The 21,272-nt window shown below is 30.0% G+C and overlaps 1 protein-coding gene across 1 annotated transcript; it reads right to left on the bottom strand.

The window, feature by feature from the left end:
• Window positions 1-938: 938 nt before the first annotated feature.
• Window positions 939-2,684, bottom strand: LOC109810503 (GATA transcription factor 18). The gene is made up of 2 exons (XM_020373991.3): window positions 1,800-2,684; window positions 939-1,523 (listed from the first exon to the last, which is right to left on the bottom strand). Exons 1-2 carry the CDS (start codon window positions 2,169-2,171, stop codon window positions 1,236-1,238), a joined length of 660 nt encoding a protein of 219 aa, XP_020229580.1. The 5' UTR covers window positions 2,172-2,684; the 3' UTR covers window positions 939-1,235.
• Between the last annotated feature and the right edge of the window lie 18,588 nt (window positions 2,685-21,272).

Genomic DNA, 21,272 nt, shown 5'->3' with positions numbered 1-21,272 from the left:
AAATCAAGGCCACAAGGCTCAACCACTATGTTAAAAAAAATGAAATGCTTTAGAGGAGATAAATATTCAATTTAAAAACAAAACCCATCTATCGAAAATAAAGATAAGAGATTTATTAAATATTCCGATAACTAAATTATCATTGTGGGTCGATCATAATTGTAGGACAATACTCTTTCAACTTTTATTTTAAAGATATTTAATAACGAATTGCCCCCTTTAAACTAAAACCAAATTTTGTATAGACAAATTCAAACTGATAGCCACTTGCTTATAATTTCTCTCCACCATTTTGTTAAATAAGTAACTAGATATACAATTGTAAGAATGTGGTTTCCCTTTTTTTCTAATTTTTTTTAAATATACAAATTCGAACAGATAATCATTTTCTTGCTTATAATTTCTGAAAAACGTTTATTTGAAAACTAAGTACATAATTTTGATGAGCACATAGGTCAACAAAAAAATAGTACTAGTACTTGTAAATAATGATGGTAGATTTGATGATGGAAAAGGTAACTTAGTAGGCAGTGAGTGCCGAGGGATTGGATGAAATGATCTATAAAGATATTTCAGTTTTACTGTTCTGAACCGCACGGTGTCCGGTTCAGAGAGAACAGTGATCCAACATATACACATAGAACCGTCAGAATTGCAACACCCCAGTTAAATCCATCAACCTCTCACTCTCTTTCTTTCCCAAAGTGTATCAAATCAGCGTATGAGTCTACACAAACTCAAAAAACGAGTTCGGCTTAGAACACTGCAAAATGGACCATAAAACGCATCAAAAGGTCCACATGCGATCATTGTCATGGACATCATCGATACTATAGAATTAGAATAATATATATAACCGAGAGTCCGAGAAAGTGAACCAACAGAAAGGTGGGATTAGCAAGTAACTGAAAGAGAAAGTTAAAGAGCCAAGACCAAAGAAAAAGCAAACTAAGAACATAGAATTATCCCGTTCTCACTCCATCTTTCACAAGACGGAGAAAAAGGAACCAAACAAAAAAGAAAATGAATAAAAAAAAAAAACATCACATTGACGAGACCATAATGCAACCATCGCAATCAAAAACATCTACATCACCATCCATCGTAAAACGTCGACGTACACCTGCGTGGTCTTGAACGTCAAGGTTGTAGCTAGCTACATGCTTTTGTCATTTTTCTTCGTTATTGTTAACGTATGAACGATATCATATCAGCGTCGTTCGTTCGATGCTCCATCATCTGGTGAAGTCGTGAACGAGGCTAGTTCGGTCCGCCACGTTGAGCTTCCAAGAGAGAAACGGAATGCCATTCTCCGACTCTCTATCGGAATCCTCCATAAAGCGGTACTCGTTCCCCATCTTCTGGCTCTGCGACTGCGCGTACCACGTGTTGCTGTGTTGCCCGTACGCGTGCGCCGATTCCATTACACCGCCGGGAACCGCCGCTGACGTGGCGCTGGCGGCGGCGGCGCTCGCTCTTCTCTCTTCCTTCTTGAATCTGATCCCACAAGCATTGCATAGCGACTGCAGTTCAATTCAAACACACCACACCATAAATATCAATAGAATATAAAAAAACATTAACTGCTCAGATTCTTGGAAATGAAAGTTTTCCTTAGTTCTTAATTGCCATGTCTATCTCACTTGGGCTTACCAATGTATCATCATTATCAGAATATATCAGTTAAGAAACACTATATTATATATAAGCTCTACTAATATTAAAAGAGTTATGTCGAATTAAGAAGAAGAGAAGAGATGTTGAATTGGTTAAAGAGAAAGAGAAAGAGAAAGAGAGACCTTAGGGCCACGAGGACCGTTCCTCCAAAGAGGAGTGGAAGTGGTGTCACAGTTAGCGCAGCGACGAGCGAGGAGAGGGTCGTTGTGGGAGGAAGCATTGGAGGGTCTGGTAGACTTGGAAGGGTTGTGCGAGGTGTGTTTGGATTGGAGCAAGTCCCAACAAAAGTTAGAGACAGAAGAGCGACGGTCTTCTTGGGTCAAACGCGTGGAGGGGGTGCCAAGGGAGAGCGTGCAGTCGACGGAAGAAGGAGAGGGCGTGAAAGAGGAATAGTCGTCGTAGGGGGCGTGGGCATAGTCATAGTCATAGAGCATGGTGCAGGTGCAGGTGCCTATCACGTGCCCCTGGGAGGCTCCGCAGTAACAAGGATGCATGGCGAGCGAGCAACTAATCAAGTGTGAGCGTTGGGGGTGGAATTTAAAAGAAGGAGTGAAGTGGGAGAGTGCAATGATAAAGCGTTTGAAAGAGTTAAAATGGTAGTCAGCAGGTGCAGTGCACGTTGTCGTTAACTGCCAAGGGAGGGGATGCACAAGTGTGTGAGAGGGAGGGGACCCAGAGTATGAGCAACAGCAACAGCAAGAGTGTTGTTATATAAAAATGTTTTGATGCATGATGTGAATTTATAGGGGAGTGTGGTGTGGTTTGGTTTGGTCATTGGGTAGTCAAAAGTGGGCACGTGACAGTGGAAACAGTGTGGATCTATCTGCCTGGCTTCTCCGATCACGAGGCTTTATGAGTCTCAAACCCAATACTACTACATCAAAACCTCTGTCTCTATCCGTATCTCTGCCAAGTGCCAAGGAAAATGGAATAGTAGTAGTAGTTCTTCATTACGCCACCTCACTCACGCTCCCTTCCCTTGCCCCAACCAACACGCTCTAATCCCAATACGCCTAATTAACCCTATACTCTCTGCTATACACGCCTGTGCCATTGGAAATACCATATATTAAATGCTAAAATTTTGATATTCTCAACCTAAATACACAGCATTTATTTCTATCTCTACAACAATTTATCGACTTTTTTTTTTTTTAATATATAGTTTTTAATTTATATTTACATAAATAATCTATTTTTATATTATTTATGTAAACATATCAAAGTACTGTGCACAATAAAAATTTGTTACTGCATCAACCGATTTATGAGCGTAATTTTTTTTTTCAGTTTTCTTAAGCTTCATGAAAAATAGAAAAATTATTATTATTTTTTTAAAAAAAATAAATTTCTAATTTTTTTGTTTAATTTTTTAAAAAATATTTAAATTATAATTGAAATTTTAAATATAATTATTTTATTAATTTTAATTAATTTGAGTATTTAATTTTTTTAATAAAATATAGATATTTTAATATTTTTAATTATTTTAATAATTTCATTTTATTTCAGAAAATATACATATTTAAATATTTTTTATGCAAATATTTTTATAATTACATGCTTTGCATGTAATTATATGCGCTTTGTAATTATACGCCAAAAAAATTGTTTATGAAGTAAAATGTATTTTTAAAATAATTTTTAAAAATTTATATAAAAATATTAAAACATGTTTATTTTTTGAAATAAAATAAAATTATTAAAATAATTAAAAATATTAAAATATCTATATTGTATTAAAAAATTAAATACTCAAGTTAATTAAAAATTATAAAATTATTATATTTAAAATTTTAATTATAATTTAAATAATTTTGGAAAAAAATTAAACAAAATAAATTAAAAATTCGAAAAAAAAATTATAAAAAAAAGTAACCTCATTGAGAAATCGGTTTTTGAAAAACCGATTTCTCATGAGACTTAAAAAAACTGGAAAAAAAATTTTAATTCACAAATCGGTTGATGTAGAAATAATTCTTCACTACACACAGTACTTTAGTATATTTACGTAAATAATATATAAAATAGATTATTTATGTAAATATAAATTAAAAACTATATATTATACAAAAAGTCACAATTTATCATCTATAAATCTTAAAACTTAGTTATTAATTATAAAATATTCTTCCTATTTCATAATAAGTATGGTCTAAAGTTATTTTACACATGTTAAAAAATTAATAAATAGATGAAAAAATAAATTTAATCATATAATTAATCTTCTTTTCTAAAAATGATGCAATATAACAATCACTTTCCACATAATATTATTAAGAGTATAAATGAAGAAAAGGTAATTAATAGTACATTAAAAATTTAATATAACACTTAGTTTTAGACAAATTTTTCTTTTAATACGACACTTTTTATACAACAAGGAAAGTATAAAATACTTTTTTATATAGGAAATAAATAATTAATTTATCAAAATTAATAAAAGTGTTAAGTAATTTTAGTTAATAATCTCATAAATTTAAATTTTATTTTCAACATGTTCTTTGAATTAAATGATTTAATTATGATTATATTTTTTTTTGTAAAGATAGGAAAGATTATAAAGATGGTTGCAATGAGGATTGAACCTAGGTCCTCATGCTTCTAACTACCCCAACCTCTCCACACCCAATCACTAGGCTAAATTATGATTATATTTAAGAAAAATGATACATGTATACCAAATTCATAAAATAATTTGTATAACATTATTTGTTAGTGTCTGTTTCTCTTATTACATTTTTTTTTATTTCAATGGAAAAAAAATATATTTTATAATAATACTATATTTAATTAAAAAAATAATATTTTAACTCATTAGTCCAACTTATATTATTATAGAGAATAAATAAATTCATGTGTACCAAAGTTGAATAGGCGTTTCATTATTAAATTAATTTAACTATAGATAAAATGATAGAATTGAAATACAATATCATAAATGTTGTTGATGTTATTCTCTAATTAAAATTTTATCTTAATAATGTTATGTATATTAAAGATAAAACTTTAATTATAATTGAAACCCTAAACTCTAAACCTTAAAGTTATAAAAACTAAAAATAAGAATTATTGAAAGTTCTAGTATATAAATTGGAAACATAATAAGAATTTAATTTTTAAGAGTTCAATAAAATTTGAATTTAATAATAATAACCTGTTAAAGTAAAAAGTTTTACATAATCAATTAATCAAAAAACTATAGTTTATGATTGAATGACACTTTAAAGGTATCTTACGATGGCTATATATCACCATTAATTAAACTCATAAAATTGTACGTTATATAAATAAAAAGATAATGTGACAAATAATCAAAATCTATTAAATATTTGTGTAAAAATATTTTAAAACGGTATTTATATGAATAAAACTCAGAATAATATGTGTTCATAGTTAATTTAAGAACCTTAGTTTGACCGAGTCAAATTCAAACGTGTTAAAGTTTTTTAATTTATATATTAAATAAAAATATATTATAAATATTTATAAAATAAATTCAAAGTTCTCATATGACAAAATCACTTAAAAAAATTAACATCAAAGAATCATATATAATTGATATATAGTAATTGTATCATGTGTGTAAGTGAATCTGAAGTTGCAATGTTTGTCGGTTTAGGATTGTGAGATGCACATGATTTAATCTTAAATATTGATTGGCTAATGGTAGATGCGAGAAAAAATTTATTTTTTGGCTTGTCACGCACTTTGATGAGTGGTGGGATAGGTCCAATTTGTGGGGTTAGTAGCAGTACTGAGTGTACATATATGCGAGGAGTTATTATTATTTTGAAGTTGAACAGAACAATGACCACTCTTGTTCCAAACTAGTACTACTCCGTTAGTTGTTATAGGCCGTCCAATCCATCAAGTCTGCAGCAACAAGAAACATCAAACCACAACGACCAGTTTTTGTACCGTGGGAATCACGTGAATCCAAAACAAAGCCAAGTTCGTCAATTGTCATGATAGTAACCTCATGCCCCGAATCCAAACCCCATCACTCCAACATTGCTTTTTAGGACCAGTTGCTGATGGGGGCAACAGTATTAGTAGCCGTAGTAGTAGAAGAAGAAGAAGATCCTGAGATTTGGATTGGTTTTTGGATCACAGTGAGAAAAAGTGGCCAAAGAGAGAGAAAGAGATAAAGGTATCACAAATGAGATACCCTGCAATCATCAAAGCAACTCTGCCTGCCCTGGCTTCTCACTTGGCTTCTTATGTGTCTAGTCCACTAGACAACAACACATTTCTATGGGTCAAAGATAGAAACTACTATACCAAAAAGAAAAAATAAACTATGTTTTCAAAATCAATATTATAAAAACAAGCAAAGGGACCCCACATTCATCATGGCCAAGCCCAAACACCCTCCTCTGGAATATCGACCCCATTCGATCAAAAGATTCAAAAACATTCACGGAGAGAGAGAGAGAGTGAGAGAATCAGATCGTCTAGAGATTGATGAACCATAGTTCGACAAACGGGGACGACCACCGCTTTCCAAAAGATGCTCTCTCTATTCGCTTTGTAAACTACGATTAGCCCAAGACATTATGTTTTCATTTACACACATTTTCTACATCCTCACGCAACCTCGTCTAACGTGGATCATACTCTAGCACACTCTCTCATTACCTTTTAATAATAAATTCTTTCAAAATTATCATTTGTGGGACCATATAGTTTTTTCAAGTTTTAATGTGATTCTTATACTTTTTTGAACAACAAAAGTTCTTGGCTAGTGTTAATATTTTCCTTCTTAACTTGTACTTGATTAATTTTTTTTAATAGTATTTTCAATCGATTTAATACGCTGTCATGAGCTTATGTATGTATAACCAAGATTTTCTTTTTCACATCGAAGTTTGAGCCTTTCCTCTTCTGCTCTGTCTGGTTAGCATGTGACGTGTGAAGGAATGTATGTATAATGTATCTACTTTGTTTATCCTTAAATAAGTAAAGTTGTATTTAATCACGTATAACGAGGGAAATATCTAAATACTCGTTTAATAGTAGTAATTATTTAAATTTCATATAAATAAATGCAAGTTTTCAAAACAAATTAGCGTTGTTTTTGTTGTTGTAGTAGTCCAAAGTATTTACAGTCTTCAAAACGAGAGCGTACGTGCATGCGAGTGGTGTAAGTAATGGTCACCGCCTCACAACCGCAGTTCTACACGGTCTTACATGTAATGCTCTCCCTAATCATGATGTTACGTGGCTTGTTGGATTTCATGGGACCCATCTGTCACAGTGTTTCACTTTCCCAATGTAAAGGGGTAGAAAAAATAAATAAAAATAATAATTACCCAAATCGTATCCAACACCTAATTCGACGAAAATCCTAGAATTGATTTTAACGATTAACAAGAACAATAAACAATATCGTCTATCAAGATGCCACGTGGGTATCGTGGAGGGATTTGCTTGCATGCATGCATGCAAATGTGTTAAACAACGCCTGTAGGCCGTAGCTACATTTTTATATTATAGTACAAGCATATAGAAGTACGTATATACATATCAAGATTAAACAAATAACACAATAATTGCCGTGATAAACTTTGGGAACACATAAAATTACACTCCTCAAAAGCAACAAGATACAACTGGAATGTCTGTCTTTCTCTCACTTGGGGTTAGGGACATTCCACTTTGTTATATTTTTAGTTCAAAAATGTGATTCATTAGACTAGAGAGAGATACTTTCAATGGCTAGGGGAATTGGGATTGGTCTAGTGATCTTGTTGTTGACGGGATCTTCTTTGGCAGTGCCAGGTAAGGTTTCAAAGTACCAACATTGAAGAAATGGAATAAGAATATGAAGTAGGAAAAGGAGGGCTAGCTAGGGGGAAGAAAAATAAAGTAGTATATAGTAAAACGAGGGTGGAGGCTGTGGACCAACGTTTAGAAAAGGGGATTGTATTGTAAGAGAAACCCCTAATAAGTCATGCTACCCTAAGAAAGTTAAGTTCTTGTCAGTATCATAACATCTCAGGCTACAAACTGTAACCTCTAATTGTCTCCTCTAAGGAGGTCTAACCTTTTGGTCAAAGGTGGTCTTAAACCACTGTGCATATACTATGCGCCTTAAAAGAGCATTTCTTTATCTTTTCATTTATTATTATTAATTATACAGTACGGGCCTTGTCGATTATGTGGACTAATTATGCTAAAAGGCAATTCTCTGAATTTGTTCGTTTTTAATTAAGCGTGAAGTACTTTGGGCGACTACCTAATTGATTAAGGGATCCCTTGCGTACTATCCACTTTTTCTTTTTTTCCTTTTTTTTTGGTATACCGTTTTTTTTCTCTTTCAAAACAATGTGGATGCAACTATAAGATGCATTCACCGATGATGTGGATTTGCGTATATACCATAAATAAATTGAAGCATTTTCAAATCATCAACATAATGAATTATATGGATGGATCTTATTATCAGAGAAAAAAATTATACACATGCATACTAATTTTTCAATACAATGACTTTGTGACAAGTTATTGGAAGGTTGAATATTTTTGGTAGGCAATTACAATTTTTCACTAAATTTATTTTTTAAAATTCAAGACTCTTATTTAAACACGATTTCCATACTGTACTTAGTTGAGAGTATCAATAAATTAAATTAGGTACATTGATTCACATTGTGGGATGGTATTAAAAAAAAGAAGAAGAAGAAGAAGAAGAAGAAAAAAAGACAAGACAAGTAATTAATTAAATTACAACTTTGATGGTGTGTTGGTGCTAAATGAGTTAGTCGATTTGGCTAGCTAAGAAGTTCACACAAGCTAGATTATCCGATCTTAATAGTGGATTTTAAAAGGTTTACGACTTTGTCAATTGAGAATTATGAATGAATAAAATTTAAGTATAATTTTTTTAGGTTCAATTGACATTGTTCTTCAATTAAAATTGAAGTTTTACATCAATAATATGCATAAATGTATATTATTATTAGAGTACAAACAAAGTTCTACATCACTGGATTATAAGGAGAAACAATAATTTATAAAGCACACAATCTCTATTAGTATAAGCCTTTTTGGAACATGATCAAAAGTAAAATCATGAGGGTTTAACCTCAAAGTGTACAATATCATACCAATATAGAGACATGTGCGTGTGTAAATCTTAGTGTCCAATTGTCGTATCAGAGTTGATGGTTTCAACCAGGTGATTGACTTAGAGTTTTGGATGAGTATTTAGCAATGAGAGGTAGTGGATTCAGGTATGGATCCTTTATGTCGAAATTCTTCCTATCAATGTGGAGGTTAGGTGACGTGTCTTGTTGATGTGAGCTAACAACGATACAAGTATCTTAAGTTGATAGGTGTGGCTAAAGTTATAAAGGGCCACCATTGAATACTTGTGGATGAAAAAAATGGTTTCAACTAAAGGGAGGTTAAACCAAACCATGGTCCTTTGTTTAAAGGGAGGATTATTAGAGTATAAACAGTATCCCACATCGTTGGATCATAATTAAGGAGAAATAATAATTTATAAAATATACATATAGTCTTCATTGGTATGAGATTTTTTAAAAAAATGACCAAAAGTAAAATCATGAGAGCTTAGACCCAAAATAGATGATATCACACACTACAAGGAAAATGATAAATTACGACGGACAAATTGCGACGGTTATCTAGAAATCGTCGTCGCTTTGATATTGCGACCCTTCATACGACAGTTTTTCAAAACCGTCGCAAAATTGTTCAACATTGCGACGGTTTATCGTAAACCATCGCAAAATTTGTTTAACATTACGACGGTTTATCATAAACCGTCGCAAAATTTGTTTAACATTGCGACGATTTATCATAAACTGTCGCAAAATTGTTCAACATTGCGACGGTTTATCGTAAACCGTCGCAAAATTTGCTTAACATTGCAACAGTTAATCATAAATCGTCGCAAATTTTTTTTTAACATTGCGGCAGTTAGTCATAAACCGTCGCAAAATTTTCAGCATTGCGACAGTTTACTATAAACCGTCGCAATCTACAAGACAATTTTTTATATTAGAATTTAAAAGTTTTTTTTAAAGTATTATGTATATTATCTTAATGAACTTATATTTTATTAACAATTTTATATATACTTCCTTTAACATGAGGTACACGATTTTTTTTTCTTTATATAATTTCAAAATCGTGACTAGAATATAAATTTATCTTTCAACAAACTTATGAATTTATCTTGTATGTAGGATGTGTTAGAGTATATAAATAAATATAATTATCATTTTATAACTTAATTTTTGAGTTATCAGATCACATATTATTGAATAATTTACAATGTTAAATTTTATAAATTTTATTTTAAATGTCCATCTTTTTAACACTATTAAAAATATAAAAATAAAAATGTTAAATTTTATAAAAATCCAATTTAATTTATTTATGATATAAATATGTTTTTAATATCTAATATATATTTTTAGATGATAATTTATTTTAAAATATATCTTATAATAACAATTCTAAATGAAATATAAATCTTCTGATTTTTCTTATTTTGATTTTTTTAATCAATATATACAATACTATTTTGATTTTTTCAATCAACGTATATAATAAATAAAAAACACAAAAGATAAACATGCATGGTACAAATTTTATTTTATCAAAAAATTATATATTTTAATATATTACATTGTATATGTGAATATTAAGACATATATATATACATATATATATTATAATTAAATTTTTTTAAAAAATTAATTCATTATTAAGAAAAAATTTTATCACATGAGAATTAATTTCTTTCAAAAATTTGACAGATATCAAATAAATAAATATTTTTTTTGAATCTATATTTTTATTTTATTAGAATATAATTTTTATTTTTTAAAATATATTATTTTTTTAGATAAAAAATTATGTATATGTCAAATAGTAGTGGGGGCAAGTGCCCCACTATTCCAAACGTGCATCTGTCCCTGTATATATATATACATATATATAATATAGGGGGTTATAATTATACCGGTGTAACTTTTACTAAGTATTATGCTGCTCAATAACTTTATATTAAATGTGAATTTTGTAAATCGAACCGTTAAATTGAAAGTTCATATCACTTTATAAGTGTATATCAAATTTTGTTAAAATTGAACAACTGGAAGGTAATCAAAGTGTTTATATTTTAATGTATTTTGAAATGAATATATTACATCAATTTTATTTTATAAAAATGAAGTATCAAATCATCTTGGATTAATATAAAGTTTTGTATATATAATCTATGAGAGATATGAACTTTCAATCTAACAGTTGGATTTACCAAATTCACATTTAATATAAAGTTATTGAGCGGTGTAATACTTAGTAAAAGTCACATTTAATATATATATATATATATATATATATATATATATATATATATATATATATATATGAGGAGGGTTATAATTACATCGGTGTAAATTTACTAAGTGTTACCCCGCTCAATAACTTTATATTAAATGTGAATTTTGTAAATTCAACCGTTAAATTGAAAATCTTTTACTCTTAAATCATATATACAAAATCTTATATTAGTCGAAGATGATTTCTTATAAAAACAAAATTAAATCTGTCAGAAAATTTATATTTTCGATAAGAAAATTTTTGTAGGAAAAGCTATATTATTGATGAAATATTTCAGAAAAATTTATATTTGTCAAAAATGTAAGAACTGGTTTTAAATTTGATATGAAAATATTATGATATAATTAGATAAGATTTTAAGTTAGTATTTTATTAATAGTTGATAATTAAAAAATAAAACAAGGATAAATAAATTTTTAAAATTTTATATGTTTGATTTAAGATAACTTACAAAATAACTCTTGGTAAAATTATTCCGCTCAATAACTCATCGTGTGTGTTGAATTTCATCGATCCAATTAATTGTTAATTTAAAAGTTATTAAATTTTACTAATAATTAATATAAAAAAATTAATTAGTTTTGGAATAAATTATTTGCTAATTAACAATATAATTGAAACATTAATTATTTTAAATTATTTAAGTAAAATCTTATTGACAATTTACTATATGATCTTAATATTTTTGTATAACTAATATCTGGTTTTAAATTTGATATGAGAATATTATATATAATTAGATAAGATTTTAAGTTAGTATTTTATTAATAGTTGATAATTAGAAAATAAAACAAGGATAAATACATTTTTTTTGAATTTTATATGTTTGATTTTAAGGTAAATAAATATATTAAATTAATTAATAATTTATTTAAAATATTAAAATTTAATTTATAAGTATGTAATAAATAAATATTTATAATTTTATAAATTATATTATCATTATAAATTATAAAATTAAATAATTTAAATTATAATTTTAAATAGAAATAAGTAGATGTTAATTATAAAAGTAAGTACATATAAATACAGAATAACTAAATATATTATTATTATTATTATTATTATTATTTGTAATATAAAATTATTATATATTATTATTATAGTACAAATATGAGATTGTATATTTGAGGATGACTTAAATGAATTAATTTGTACAAGTTATACTGACAACATACATATACATTTTGGTAGCTTACTCATCAGAACTTCACAGTTAAGCGTGCTTGACCTGGAGTAGTACAGGGATGGGTAACCTTCTGGGAAGTTTCTAAGAAATTACACAAGTAAGGATAAAACACGCTTAACAGTGAAATATCGTGAAATAGAACCCTTGAGAGACCAAATATGAGGATTGTTATATTAATAAATTTATTAAAATTAAAAAAAATTATAATTTTCGACGGGTAAAAAAAGGGTCGTAATATTAATTTAGAGGCAGTTGGTGCGACAGTTGATGAAAGGGTCACAATGTTAATATAGAGGCAGTTGGTGTGACAATTGATGAAAGGGTCGCAATTCCAATTTTGCGAAGGTTTGTGCAACGGTTCTGAGAACCGTCGCAAAATTTCCTGGTGACGGACAATTCTGCGATGGTTCCCAAACCATCGCAATGTTGTCTTTGCGGCAGTTCTAACTGTCGCAATGTAGGTCATATAACCGTCGCAAAATCGTCATTTTCTTGTAGTGACACTAATGTGAAGATATTTGTGTGAACCTCCTCCGTATGCCCAACAATTATCGATGGAAAAAACTTATGGATTACATGATCGTGACATGAATTTTTACATTAAATAGAAAAAATTGGATTAAAGTTGCTATCTTTTTTAGATTTGTAGCATAAGGCCTGAGTAGACTTATGGCAAGACCAATAAAGCTTGGCAAATTTAATGGCTTCAAAATAGGAAAAGAAAATTTTCCACTTATGCTCCAATTAGGGATGACAATGGGTAGGGTCTGGGTAGGGTCGTATAATACATGTTCCTATACTCGCGTTTATAAACAATACTCATATCCAGCCTTATACCTGTGCGGGTAGTAATTTTAATCTCTATCCCCATACCTACTATAGGTACCTTTGTATCCATACTCGTACTTATGACCCGCATTTTACTTATGTATAAAGGAAATAAATTAATATAAAAATAACAATTCACACAAGCAAACATAATATTAATTTGTCAAGTCTTTAACATTAAAAAAAAATCTAACATAACAATTCTTATAAATAAAGATTACAAAACATCTGATTCTTGTAAATAAACTTTTAAAAAAAATCAACATAATAAAAATTGTAATTAAACTTCCAACATCATGATCATGTGTTAACAATATTCTCCAAGACCTGTTAAAAAAATTATACAAAAATTAGTTAGACTAAAATTATATATAGATTAAATTATATACTATAAATTTTAAAAAATAAATATGTTGGCATTTGACATCATCATCAGAATCAACTTTTCCATATTTTTGCAAATGCTTATCTTCCAAGTTTATCTATTATTTTAGTCCAATAATACCAATAGAGACTACATCATAAGAAAATGAATGATTAGATCATTTAAATTAATAATTAAAACCAACAATAAAAAATAAAATAACTTTTATTAAATAAACAAATTTCAATTATTTATTACCTTGCTGTTTGTATTTCAACTAACTTTGTATATACATAAATGCCTCCAAAGTAAATTCATGGAGCCTAAAACGAGAAGGACTCAAAAATCTACCTCATGTGCTAAATGTAGATTTTGAAGCTACGATTGCAATTGGGATTGTTAAAATATCTTTAGCAATTTTTTGCAAAATTGAATGCTTGATCCCATTTGTTTTCCACCATCCAAGAATGTCAAAAGTAGCACTTTTAGACAAAAAACTTTCTTCCAAGTAGAGCTCTAATTCAAACATTATTTGTATTTCAAATGTATCATTCACAAATGAGTCATAATCATTAAGAAATTTTTTAATATTTAGATTATCCAAGTTTGACTCATTAACATTTGCGAAGTTGAAAAATCCATTATTCTCTTAACTTTAGTGTGATACTCTTCAAACAATGAGTAGCATAATTTCTTGATATTATTAATTTCAATTGAAGACGAACTATCATAAAACTCGAGAAAAAAGTACTCCAACAATTTTAACTTGTATCTTGGATATAAAATAATAGCAATATTATTATCTTAATTAATATATGTTTATATACATAAAAATAAATAAATTATTATTAAGTAGGGGTAGGGTGGGGCGGGTACCATAGTACCCATACCTGCTCCCATACCCACTAAATTTTGCAGGTCTATACCCACTTCGTACTCATTCCCATATAAGTTGGTATTTACCCATTCACCATGTGGGTGTTTTTTAGAGCTGTCAAAACGGGCTAGCCCGACCCATTTGGCCCGGCCCATCTCAATCCACTTTTTAAGTGGGTCAACCCAGACTGGCCCACCAAATTTATTATGCAAATTTTTCTAGCCCGGCCTGGTCCACCACAGGTTGGTGGGCTAAACGGGCCGCCCACTAACCCACCTAAATTTTTTTTAAAAAAATTATAATTTAAAATAAATTTCAATATAAGATAATATCTAATCTAAAGTAAAAATTATCAAACTAAATATCATGGATACAACATTAAAATTAAATTAAAAAGTGTACAACTTAAAAAAGTTAAAACAAAAAAATAAAAATTCTTTCATGAGAGTGATTATTCATCAATATTAAATTTTATTGGTGGTTTGGGTAGATAAATATATACCAATTTCATATTGTTTAACATTGATTTTATCTTTATTTATAAAAAAATAATATCTTATTAAAATAATGCATATATAATAATAAATAGTTAAGTAAGTTGTTAGTGGGTTAAATTGATGGGTTGGTAAGTGGGTCAAGTGGGCCGCCCGGCCCACCACGAGTTCAACTCAGGTGGGCCGGGTCACATTTTTTGACCATCATAAATTTTTTCATTTTTTGGCCCGGCCCGGCCTGACCCATTTTCAAGGTAGACCGGGTTGACCCATGGGCTGGAGCCCACTTTGACAGCTCTAGTGTTTTTGCAAGTGCCTATAGGATCCAAATCCATTTTTTCATCCCTAGATCCAATATGCAAATGATATGATCCTAATTGGTACAACAACATAGGAGAACTTGTGGGCAATGCTTAGAGGTTTTGAGTCTTTGGGTTTAAATGTGTTGATTTTTTTTATAATACTATAAGAAATGTTACATACAGTGACATATAAAAAGTGTCATTATAGATATAATATATGTAAGCATCTATTTTAAAATATTTTATGTGTCACTAGTTGTAGTTTATACCTACATTTTTTTAACAATATACTAATAAATATTACATCTATAATGTAGGTAAAAATAACTTTAGTACAAGTAATGTGCCACTACATAATAATTTTTTTTGTAGTGAAAGTAATCTATACACTATTATGTGGAGGAAAACATGGCTAAACAACTCCAAATTTTTTACATTATAGAGCCAACAACTCATCATTTATTTACCTTGGCCTCCCAATTAGCATCAATTCTTGTAATCATTCTACTTAGATCCTAATTATTGAGTCGATGAGAAAAAAAAAAACCTTGCCAAATGGAAAGCCCATAGAGTATCAATGGGTGGCGGAATTGTATTAATAAACTCGATTATCTAGTTTGTCCCTTTACTACTTATAGCGTCAAAGAAGGTATCACTAATTCAAATAGGCATTTCTACATTACATCGGTTGTGGAACTAATGTTGTTTTCGCAAATTAATGTTAAAAAGAGAACATTTCTACATTTACTATTGTACTATCAATGTAATTTTTTTTAAAAAAAATGGTTTTTTGTTTACAATCTCAAATTTGTAAATAGATCCTAAACAAAAAAATTATCATCAATTGTTGGAAACGAAAACAAAAGTTAAACGAAACATAGACAACAAAAACAAAAATGAAAGTATTATAGAGAAAAAACAAGAAATGAAACCAACTATGGAAAAAAAAAAAATCATGTACCTGGTGGTAACAAGGGCAAAACTTGTCAAACACACGTATAAGGATTGAAGGCAAGGTAAGGGAAATCTTAAAAAATGAGATACATTAAAATGAAGAACATCAATGAAATCGAAAATGACACAAAAACAAAAATGAAATACCTAATAGACATCGTCGAAGGTTGTGAACTATATGGAATTGTGAGAGTCAAACAGGTTTGGGAATGATTTAAAAGACCTTTTTACATTGGTTACAGATTAAACCAATGTAAAATGCTTTCTATTATCTATCAACCCTATAATTGATGTAAAAGATGACATTTTATATTGGTTCCTTTATAATCGATATAGAAAAATTGCATTCAATTATGATATTATTTTTTTTTATCAATAATTTTTTAATAGACAAATTCAAGGTGGACCAGTTTTATAAGTGGTCTATCTAGAATTACTATTTTTATCCTTTAGATTAATCTAAGACACATGTTTGTGAGGTGTACCCTCGACACTATATCTTATTATATTTTATTCTATTTTGTGACTAAAACCATGCACCATTATTAGAGACGATTTTCAGCTGCAGCAAAATTTTTAACTTCTTCCCCTTGATTTCTGATTAATAAGTTTGATTAAAAGGAGGCTTGCAAGCATTGTGGAAGACGATGCCATGTAGAGGAGGCACAACACACGGAGGAGAGACTATGACACATGATGGAGACATGACGTCGAAGGAGGCACACTATATGAGGGAAAGATGACACTGATTGAAAAGAATAACTCAATCCAAGAGGGAGTGAATTGGATTCAATGATACTTTAAAAAAAAATTCAGAGTTTAAGGATCTTTATTTCATATAAAACTTTTCTAAGACACTTTTCAAAGAAGTATATTGAATCAGTTGTATATGGGAATGACTTCTATATGAGTTCTTGGTTAATCTTTATTGAATCAGCTCTCACAATAATATGTATGCAATGACAATATTCACTTCTAATCAGTTTTAAGCATGCAAGCAAATCACTCAGAATCAGTCATTGTAAAATTCAATTAAAGATTAATCAATACAAGAGACAAGGATAAAAGAAGAGTGCAAAGTGTTTTATCCTGATTCAACCACTCCACATGTGACCTACATCCTATAGCAACCTTGGTTACCATGAGATGACAAAAATAGATTGAAAAATAAGGAGTCGTCACTGATGTTTATTTTCATTGAAAAACATTAGAAAAACCACAAAGTAGAAAATGGTCTACGAAAATCAGAATTTTGAGTTCGGGAGTCGATAACGTGTAAGAAAGGTAATAGCACCTCATAACGTTCGTCCTAAGACGATTACCTTTAATTAATTAAACAAATTATTTATAATTTATAAAATATTTATCTCACCCTAGATTAATCGAAATTAACAATAAAAATTAAATATATTTTATTTAACTAGTGCATTTATTTTCTAAAAAATCAAAATTATTATATAAAAAGATAATATTATTTTTTGGGGCTCGACAAGATTTATTTCTTGCTCCTACGTATCTCCATATGCAATGGAGAATCAGAGTCATGTAGTTCTTTGTAGAAAATATTTATGTGTTGATATTTTTTAATTAAATTCTATTTTTATTTAATTTAGGATTTCTGAACTGTTTCAGCTCATTCATCCTAAAATATAAAATTGAATGAGGTGTACATCAAAGTCAACTCAATGAAATTTTAATTATAATTGTTATAGATATTATTATATTGAAAGAATTTTTGGTTGAATATTTTTATTTTGGAGAAGAAAAAATTAGAGATATTAAGTTGTCACAACTTGTATTTTAAATTCAAAGATTAAAAAGATGTCACACTTAATTAACCATTCCTCCAAAAAAAAATTTGATATAATGACTTCCAATATTTATAATGAATATTCTAAAAATATATTTTTGATATTTAGTCATACTTTGAATTTAAATAAAGACTTTAAGATGATAAATTGTCACGACTTGCACCTTTAAGCTCTAGAATCAAGAGAATGTTACATTCAAATAATCCTTTTTTAAAATGATAGATGTTCCTACCGTAAGTCCGCTGTCATCATTAGGGTCATCGCATCCGAGGTATTGTCCGCTTAGGCGCTCATTGGGCCGTCATAGTTTTGTCCTTTAAAAGGCACCTCGGTGGGTTAAGGAGGAAGGGTGTTTATAAACTACCCGTAGCTTCGACTCCTAAGCGATGTGGGACTTTTTTAGGCATACTGGAACAAGCCCCCCAGTCGATGCTAAGGGGCAAGAGTGGCCTAGGCCTTCCTTCTAGCGCCAAATGTTCCTACCGTAAGTCCACTGTCATCGTTAAGGTCACCGCATCCGAGGTATTGTCCGCTTTGGCACTCATTAGACCGTCACATTTTTGTCCTTTAAAAGGCGCCTCAGTGGGTTAAGGAGGAAGGGTGTTTATAAAATACCCTTAGCCTCGACTCCTAAGCGATGTAGGACTTTTTTAGGCATACTAGAACAAGCCCCCCAGTCGATTCTAAGGGGCAAAAGTGGCCTAGGTCCTCCTTCTAGCGCCAAATGTTCTGGTATGCCTAAAAGTCTCACATCGCTTATGAGTTGAGGCTAAAGATAGTTTATAAACACCCTCCCTCCTTAACCCACCGAGGCGCCTTTTAAAGGACAAAACCGTGACGACCCAACGAGTGCCAAAGCGGACAATACCTCGAATGCGGTGACCAACAATAGATATTATTAATATAAATGTTGATAAGAGAATATCACGTTAATTATTATTTCTATTATTATTACTATTATTATTATTATTACTGTAGGATCTTTGAACTGTCACAATTCATGTGTCCTACAGGATGGAACCAACTAAGGTATACTCCTTAGCTAATTTGATATGTTTTAAAGTTCTAAAGAGAAGTTTTAGAACTATCAAATTATCACAATTTGTGCTTCCAAGCATCTAGGATTAAATAAATGTTTCATCTAATTAGTTCACTCTCTTTAAAACAAAATGTTAGAAAAGTCCTCCCCTTTTTATTGTGAATAAAATTATTGTTTTCATTATTTTATTATAATGACTTAATCTAGATTAACAATTATGAAATATTTCACTTTTAGGAGAAAGCTTAGAACTATTAAGTTGTCACAACTTGTGCTTTGAGACTTCAAGATTAAGAAGACATTACGTCCAATTAATTTCTTAATAAAATAAATTTAAACGATGATTAAGTGTATTATAAGAAGGTAATTTTTTTTTAAAAATGATCAAATAAACATCCAATAGAAAAATATAATTACCTAAAACTTAATTTATAATATTACTTATCTTTCTTCCTTTATTTTATTTTTAATATTTCCTCGTTAGTTTTAGTGTATATTTTTATTAATTCCTTATTGATGATATTAAGAACGTATATGCTTTAGGCATAATTCTTACAATATAAACTAATCTAAGTTTACAGAATACTAGAAGTAATATATTTGACGAATAGCTTAAGTCACAAATTACATAGCTGAGAATTATCGAAGGCATATTACTGAATTCATTGTTGACTGGAAAGGTAAAACATGTTTAAAATAAATGAAACTAAATAAATGGATGAATATAATGAGAATTGCGTGCAACAGTAACAATAGGAAAACAATTCGTGTGTGATTTCTTTGCTTTTCATTGTGTGTGTATATATATATATATATATATAAAGAGGAAATATGCAACAATGAACCAGATTTACACGGCGGTAGTCCGCACAATACTGGGTATCAAGGGACAAGGGCACACCTGACGAATCAGGCTTACAAATCCCAGGTTTTCACAAATTTTTTAAATGAAGCGAGAAAGTAAAGAAACCAAATGAAGAAAGGAAGATTTTATAAATAGAAAAGCTTACAAAGAAATATCTCAGAGCTTCTCTATTTGAACTCTCTCTCTAAGAAGTGCTAAAATGAAAGGGTACCTCACAACATGGACGAGGCCTCCTTTTAAAGACTAAAAATTTACTGTTTCAACAGTACAAGTTACTTGACTTGAACTATTCACTACAGTGTCGGTATCTTGACTGGAACTGTTGATCACTTTAGACCGGGTAGATATCTACATACAATGTCGGGTTAAAATGATATCGGTAAATAGCCACGATAATATGCGGTCCAGGGTATTCACAATATGTAATGTGAATATGTCCACCATTAAATAAATATATCATGATTAATACTTTAAACAGATTGAAGATTGTCAGATTTTTGCTAGGTTTATACCAAAATAGTCATCTTCATTTTGATAGAATTCATCTAGAGAAGCTGTAGACTCTGATGAACTCGATAAAGAGGATTTTGAAGTTTCGCCTTCATTCTTAAGTAGAGCTAAAATTTCTTCAAGGTTTTTGGCAAAACTTTCTTTTGTTTTTGCAGCAACCAGTGATGCTGTAATTTTTGCTTTCTGATTGAGGAACAATGATGTTTCTGGGTCAGCTGGTTTTAGCAACTTTGTATTGGAAGCAAACCAATTTTTTACTTCTTGTGGGTTTTCTTTACTTGCATCAAATGTAGTCCACCATTTGACATAAGAGTTTCTTTGTAATGGAGGAGGTTGCAATGGATGTTGTGCTTTTCCAAACTTGTACTGCCATGAATGTATCCATGATAGTGAGAAGCTTGAAAAGAATTGAAGATCTGCTGGGATCCATGTATTTTGATTGTCATACATGGATTTGAAGATCTTAAATCCTTCGTCTGCTAGGGTTGGAAGGATTTCTTCAATTGGGCCAAAGAAGTCCCACCATTGGAGAAACCAACTGGGGAACTTATATTGGACATTTCGTTTGAAATATATCAGCCATGAATGGCGGTTGGTCTTATTTTGATACCAGAATGTTTTATTCCAGGCATCAATATAATCCCAGTAATTATACCCAATAGGGTCAAAAAGCATTGAAAATTTCTGAGTAGTACTCGAGTTTTGGCCAAACTGGCTTGGGGTTAAAACCTTTAAAATTTGGAAGGTTGTATAAGTTACATTAGAAGGATCCTTGTAATCCTTATAATGCTTGATTGCTATAGAATCTGTATCAACCAGGATAAACTCATAAAACTTTCGAGTTTTGTTAAGGGCCAGAGGTTTAAAATGAAAGCCCTCAGGAAAAATCTTTTGTGGAATTTTATTTGGGTTTTTATCCCAAAATTCAGATTCCATTTGAGTAATCACCCAAAATTTATTCTTGGGAATGTAATGTGA

This window comes from Cajanus cajan, chromosome 5, assembly GCF_000230855.2.
Source record: "Cajanus cajan strain Asha chromosome 5, NIPB_CcT2T_4, whole genome shotgun sequence".
In the NCBI taxonomy this organism is placed as follows: Eukaryota; Viridiplantae; Streptophyta; class Magnoliopsida; order Fabales; family Fabaceae; genus Cajanus; species Cajanus cajan.
Note: the sequence above shows the minus strand (reverse complement) of the source record. Positions and strands in the feature narration are given on the sequence as shown.

Excerpts from the sequence above, each read along its gene's own strand:
- LOC109810503 (XM_020373991.3), bottom strand. The coding sequence starts at position 2,171 with ATGCATCCTTGTTACTGCGGAGCCTCCCAGGGGCACGTGATAGGCACC. Across the intron at positions 1,524-1,799 it reads ACGGTCCTCGTGGCCCTAAG|TCGCTATGCAATGCTTGTGG; the intron begins GTCTCTCTTTCT and ends ATTGAACTGCAG.